Raw genomic sequence first — 7,522 nt, 5'->3', positions numbered from 1 at the left:
TTTTCTCTACTTCATGTGTGTTAATTAGGTAAACGCACATAGAATTATCTAATTTTATATGTGGTAGTTTACATGTATGGGGTGTGGAGGGGTGCATACATGTGCATATGTGTTTTTAAATCTCTGGCCGACTGATTTTGTATCTGGTTCAGGCTTCAGATATGGTCCAGACTTTAAGAGCTGTGTCAATTGTAATAGCACTATGCTGTAAAAGTACATGATACCATAGCCCCTTTGTAGGCAAAAATAGTAATTTTTTTTTTAACATCTTCAAAAGGATTGAATTTTTGAACTGTTTCTTCCTTGTGATCTTACTATCCTTTCTTTTCTCACCACGTTTTTTTTTTTTTTTTTTTTTTCTTTTCGAGACAGAGTCACACTGTGTCACCTAGGCTAGAGTGCTGTGGTGCAATCTTGGCCCACTGCAGCGTCTGCCTCCCAGGTTCGAGTGATTCTCATGCCTCAGCCTCCAGAACAGCTGGGATTACAGGCCCATGCCCCCATGCCAGACTAATTTTTTTATTTTTAGTAGAGACGGGCTTTTACCCTGTGTTGATTGGGCTGGTCTCAAACTCCTAACCTCTGGTGATCCACCCACCTCGGCCTTCCAATGTGCTGGGATTACAGGCATGAGCCAATGGCGCCTGGAGGGCTGGGATTTTAACATTAACAGTTTAGTTCCATAGTCAATTCTTTTAACCACTATGACTATTGTCTCTTGAGGTTATATAGCCTAATTTGCTATATTGGTTTTTGGATTTGGAGAAAATCTAGTTTCGTTTTCAAAGAACTATTTTCCAAGTCATTTAATAGGATGAAATAATTTTTGTTTGAATATTTTCGATAATATTCTTGTTCACATTTACATTTAGTAATAAGAGAGCTTCATTTAGATGATATGACTAGAATTTCATTCAATTAAGAAATATATCCTTTCAGATGAACTATGTGATACGGACTTAAGTAGTGTGATTGAATAATTTATTCTGTCTTTATGAAATAAAAAATTACCCATTGAAATTAAAAATATATCTTCTAAAAATAATGATTAAATTTTGCCAGTTTGAATATATATGATAAGCAAAATAAAAATTGTGTGTATAACAAAGATGAGTAATATTTTTTAGTCATAAAAGAATTATACTATACTACTACACATAAGAATAATTGGATTTATAAATTAAGTAAACTATATTTATTTTGAGATAAGTCATATAGTTCTCATAAAAATATATAATTTTTTCAGAAGATTTTAAACTTAGGAGTTGCATCATTTGACAGTGGTACATTTTTACAGATAATAGAAAAAAAGTCTAGAATCTTCAAGCTCCTATTCCAATATCTTTCTATTATAATATTCTTTCTTATAGAAAATCATTTTTAAAATGTCTTCATTTTTAAAACTTCCTATGTTGTTTACAAAAGAAGGTATTCTTCAATCCCCTCAGTGAGAAACTCATATGACTGAGGCAACTCATACGGTATGTGAGTAATGTCCTTTTAATTTTGTGATATGTGAGAGTATGATTCTGATGATCTATTTCACTCATTGTATCACTGTTTTGAGCTACTTCAGAGCTGCAAAATTATTTCTCAATACCTCTTATACAGAAATTGTTTAGGATTAAATTATGAATAATAGGGTTATAGTTAGGAAAGCAAATTAAAACCACCAATGTTCTTATCCAAATACCAGATTAATATGGTAGCTACTATTACTGATATATCTTACTTAATACTATGAATCTTGAATTTTTTTTCTAAAGACATTGTGCTGAGTAAGAACCTACACGAGTAAAACTCTCTCATCAGTCAGAATCTTTGCACTCTATAGTTCTATCTACTATAAATAATACTATTTGAAAAGTTGATGAGGATAGAAAGAAAAATTGAATTCAAATATTTTTAGAATTTTCTGGTGCAGCATTTAGACATTTCGGCTTTGAATGAAGTTTTGTACACCATACCATACTGGGATTATACATCTTATTACTTTTTTATTGAATGATTATACTACAATGTATTCAGTTTCAACATCTATGAATAATCTGCATTAGCTTAATTTATGTGCATTGGTTTAGTTTATGTATGTATAATTTTGGAGGTATGACTATCTTATGAATAAGACAGATTCACATTTAAATCTTTAAAGACTGTAGAAATAATTTAATTTTGATTCTGTTTAAATAATCAGAGAAGCAGTTTGTTCCTAACAGAAAATTAAAAAAAAAATTCTGAGAAAATACACTACTTCTCACATCCACTCTCCCACACACAAATGTATTCACCTATCAACCTGTCCTAATATCATCTCTGTCTCACTCTGTCTCTCCTTATATCTACATCTACTTTTATCTATAATATGTATACACATACTCACATATATATATATATATATATATATATACATACATACATTTATATATTTATGTATCCTTAAGCCCACAGTTTTACTCCATGTTTATCTAGATTATGGAAATAACTACATATCTCTACTTCATTTTAAAGCATTTATCTAAAATCTAAAAATATTATACAATAAAACTATACCTAGTATTAAAATTTATAACAAAATTTATGAAATATTTGAATATATTAATTATTTATTTGAATCTGTCCAGTTTTATAAAACATGCAAGGACAAAAGGGATATTAGTTAAAACTCCTGATTGCTTCTCAATAGGCTTTAATTATCCACTGAATGAAATTGTTATGACGAGGTCAATTATGACTTGGTGTCTTATTTTCCATTAATATAAAAAGGGCACAACATATAAAAGACATACAGCTCTGAAAAAAAATTATTTTGGTTTGTATCTTATTCTCTTCTGCTAATATTAATTTAAAACAGTGATATTAGATTAAAATGTAAAAATTAGCCACCTCAACACCTCAACTGAGAGAAAAGAATCTTCTAGGTCTAACTAATTGCCTGTGTATTTTGTCTAGGTGTTGAGGGAAAGCTAAGAGAATGAAGGCTCTAAATCTGCAGTGGAAGCATGATATGGCGAAGCAGAGCTGGTGCTGAATTGTTCTCTCTGATGGCTCTATGGGAGTGGATAGCACTGAGTCTTCATTGCTGGGTTTTAGCGGTTGCTGCTGTTTCGGATCAGCATGCCACAAGCCCCTTCGACTGGCTCCTCTCTGATAAGGGACCCTTCCATCGCTCACAGGAATACACAGATTTTGTGGACAGAAGCCGGCAGGGATTTAGCACAAGATACAAGATATACAGGTATGAAGCAAAGGGAAAGCAATTACAGAAATATCAACCTTGAAGTTTGTGTATAAATAAGTTTCTCTAAGGGAAAGTTTCAGATGGGAAAGTGTTATTATCAGAAGGGTTGATATTTTCTGTGCACCATGGTAATGTTTTCTTACTATTCAAAAATATTTCTTCTAGATGTAATATATTATGATACAAATAGATAATGGTGACCACTTGTATATCACTCCCAAATTTTACTATGTTACACTGCCTTAAAGTAAATGGCAATGTACTTGGAAGCCAAGTTTCTTATCTTAAATAGCCAAAATTTTAAAGTGAATTTTTAAAAATTGCTTTTCCTTTCTACCTTATACCATGCTATGTTACCTTTTTCAGCCTAAATGGAAATGGTATCTTCTACTAGTCACTGAGAAGTTGAGTCACCTCATCCTTTTTTACCTGAAAGGTAATTGTACGTTCAGAAGCTAAAGGAATCAGCAAGGAAATGAAAAGTAGCAGATAAATAGGACATGATAGCAAAGCTCAAAGAAATGGAGGGGATTAAGATATATGATCTTTAATATTTATCAATGTTCTATGTTTAAAATCTAAATAAGTTACATAAAAAGAATCATAGATTAAATCCAACAAATGTTGCCTGCTCCTGTAGTGTCCCTTGAATCCATTAAACAGGAGAATGTACAAGTGGTTGCCTGATGGATTAGATTGTATTGATCTATGCCATGAAGAACATTTTATGTAAAGTTATCACTTCAGTTTGTTTATTGGTGATCAACTTTTACAATTTCTAGTTATTGGTTTAACATTTATGAAGAAGCAAATTTGTTTTGTCTTTTTGTGTATTGGTATCTATGTAGATACTCCTATATGAATATTTTATTTCATGTTGTATGTGCACCAGAGAGCACTGTGCTTCATGTCTGTGTGTAGTCATTTACACAGCATTATGAGAAATTTATAAATCCTATCCACAATGTATATTTACAGAAGAGTCTGAGTGTCCTGGATAAGTTCCATGAAGCATCACACAATTGTTGCTATGCCTTTTTAAAAGTAAAAATCCCTTATTCCATGTAGCCATAGCACTGTAATAAGCCTAATGAAAAGGTTTACTGTATTTAAAAAAAAAATGAAATGACGAGGCTGGGCGGGGTGGCTCACACCTGTATTCCCAGCAGTTCTGGAGGCTGAGGCAGGCAGATCATGAAGTCAGGAGATCCGAGGCCATTCTGGCCAACATGGTGAAACCCTGTCTCTACTGAAAAACAAAAATTAGCTGGGCATGGTGGCATGCACCTGCAGTCCCAGCTATTCGGGAGGCTGAGGCAGGAGAATTGCTTGAACCCAGGAGGCGGAGGTTTCAGTGAGCCAAGATCAAGCCACTGTACTCAGCCTGGGGGACAGAGGAGACTCCGTCTCAAAAAAAAAACAACAAAAACAAAACAAAACAAAACAAAAAAATAACAAGCTCTAAAGATTTTCTTTCTGAAATGCAGCAGAAATTTTCAATATTTTATGACTCTGGGTTAATTCATTCTTCATTCTCCTATGAGTTCATTGATTTAGGCAGTTTTTCTTCACATATTGTGCAAAGCTACCTAAATTTAGGATTATGAGAATGTGTTATATTTTAGCACTGTGCAAGAGGATTTTTAACAGTCTGTCAGGCAAACCGATGCCAGAGCATGTCTCCATGATCTATTGGCATTTGAATTTGGAGGTCTAAAGTGCTGTCTTATGTGTGATTGTTGTGGTTTAGCTTGTCGGTCAATCAGCTGTGAGTTGCAAACCTGGCTTGACATGCTTTTTGTTTGTATTTGTTTTTTTGAGATGGAGTCTCGATCTGTTGCCCAGGCTGAAGTGCAGTGACATGATCTCGACCCTCTGCTTCCCCGGTTTAAGCAAATCTCCTGCCTCAGCCTCCTGAGTAGCTGGGATTACAGGAGACCACTACCCTAATTTTTGTATTTTTAGTAAAGACGTTGTTTTACCATGTTGGCCAGGTTGGTCTTGAACTCCTGACCTCAAGTGATCTTCCTGCCTCAGCCTCCCAAAGTGCATGAGCCACTGCGCCCCATCTGCTTGACATGTTTTTAGAGGTGCTGGGTTGAATCAAAGAGGCATTATTTGAATCACAGGTGTTAAAGGCAATGGAAAACGTGCTTTGAGGCATATTTGCAAGGCTCATATATTCTGTTTGGTTTTATGCAACTCTCTTCCTGAAGACCTTCATTAGCCCTGTGCTACTTATCCTTCCTATGTCTTTAACTTTGTGGCTTGAATAAACATGTAAGGTTATTAAATCTATTTATAAACAGTGGAGCTAGGTTATAACTTCTTATGAACCCTTTTAAACATTGCAAACGATGCTATGATCATTGACAGTTGCCATAAAATGAACAATGTAATTTATTCATTAGGGTTCCTTTAGTCTTAATAAGGTGAGTTTGTCTTTAGTATTTACCTTCAAAATATAATTTTAAAGTGCTCGTATTTCATTAATGTTTGCCATAAAATATAGACTTTGTGAGTACTTTAAACACACAGATGTTAAATTAATGTTTTCCGTATTTAAGTACTTGACTTGTCTTTTTAAAGATTATAATTTCCTAAGGTGAGCAGCCCAATTCTACTAGTGCTTATTATCACTATCGTCACCACATTCATGGGGAATATTGCATTGACCTCTTCCTCACTTCTACTATTCTTTGGTTGACCACATGTGCAAGTGAATTATGGAAAAATGATGATGATTTTCTTATAATCTTTAAAAATAATATACAGACATGTCATATTATCAAAGCTTGGTGTGCTTCTTCAGACCACTTATTCAAAGAATGCTCCAAATTTGAGACTAGGAGACAATTGAGATAAATGCTATGTTCCTTGAAAAAAAATTCTATTTGAAAAATGACTAATAAAAGACAATGGTTTAAAAAAAGTTGAACAACTATATGGCCACTTTCCATGTGACAGGATTATAATGAAATAATGTGTGGAAAAGAGTAAACTTCTGAATAGATGGTTCTTTGGATCCATATGAGAAAAGCACAAGTTGAATCCCTTCTTTATAACATATAGCTAAGCCCGTTTTTATATGAAATAAAGGTCTTAATATTCTTCTAGAAATATTAAATTTCTAGAAGAAAACAGAGGAAAACAACCTCATAATACTGGGATAGTTGAGAATCCATTTAAATACAAGGTGTGAAGAATTAAAACACAAGTATTCTTAATCAGGAGTAAGAATTGAACAGGTATTTACTGATAAGGAGTTAATTTTAAGAAGGTATAATTTTTTTATAATTAAAACTATGAAGATTCTGGTGTAAAATGTCTTTAAAGTAGCAATCCGGATACAAATCATTTCAAAATTCCTATTAAAATACTATATTAATTATCAGAAGGGAAAATGAAAACTCCTAACAACAGAAAATTATGGTGAATATGTAACTTTCTGCAAAAATAGGGGAGACATTGAAATAGTTATAAACTTCTTGCAGTGAAATTATTTCCTCTTGACTATAAGCAAGGAAGTATGTATTGTTTTCTGTCTTTGACAAAAACCAACTGTATTAACTCAAGTTTGTAACAATTTCTCAGACCTCAGTTTCCTCATTCGTAAAATTAAGGCTGCACTAGATCTCTAAAGATCTTTTGAACTCAAAAGCAAAATGGAAACATGAGAACAAATAGATTTAAAGCATTAAAACAAAAATTAACTGTGGTTAATTCTTACATCTGCATTCATCTGCAAAAATCACTTACAAATACTGCCTTATAAATAATATATAAGACTCTCATATCCTTCTTTGTGTATATTGGAACATAAATTGTGTAATTACTTATCTGTCCCTCACCAATCTAATTTTTTCCTATTTCTTATATGTTATATTGAAGAAGCTACAGTAATAAGGAAGCTTTTTATCCTATTTGACTGGTTTGCTATAAATCACTACACTGTTAACACACTGAGTGCAATGATAAATTAAGAGGAGTATTCTAGGTAGTTATTTTAAATAATAATCAAAATACATAAATAACCAAAATTATTTCAATACACGTGTTCAACAACTATATTGTTGTATCTCTAATTTTGAGATTAAACTATATATTTTAATTTTTGTTGTTTAATTATAATTCACAACTGGAATATACAGTTGCCATTGGGAAAATTTTAGTCAGATAAAATATAGAAATACAGATTGAAGAGTTTAGAAAATATAATCCACTTTCAGAAGAGCTAATTCTTAATGAGAATTGTATACAATCTTGTTATTATAAATTAAAAGA

General features: G+C 32.6%; 1 protein-coding gene across 2 annotated transcripts in view; it reads left to right on the top strand.

The window, feature by feature from the left end:
* The first annotated feature begins 2,936 nt into the window (after window positions 1-2,936).
* Window positions 2,937-7,522, top strand: part of BRINP3 (BMP/retinoic acid inducible neural specific 3) — a 340,326-nt gene continuing 335,740 nt past the window's right edge. The window contains exon 1 of one of the 2 annotated variants that reach the window (XM_037737086.1): window positions 2,937-3,235. In XM_037737086.1, coding sequence (XP_037593014.1) covers window positions 3,115-3,235 — 121 coding nt within the window. In that variant the 5' untranslated portion in view covers window positions 2,937-3,114. The remainder of the gene's footprint in view (window positions 3,236-7,522) is intronic. The other variant, XM_017524542.2, reaches the window with a different exon arrangement.

The sequence above is a fragment of the Cebus imitator genome, unplaced genomic scaffold (assembly GCF_001604975.1).
Source record: "Cebus imitator isolate Cc_AM_T3 unplaced genomic scaffold, Cebus_imitator-1.0 Scaffold33, whole genome shotgun sequence".
NCBI lineage: Eukaryota > Metazoa > Chordata > Mammalia > Primates > Cebidae > Cebus > Cebus imitator.
This window is presented reverse-complemented; position numbering and strand designations above follow the sequence as displayed.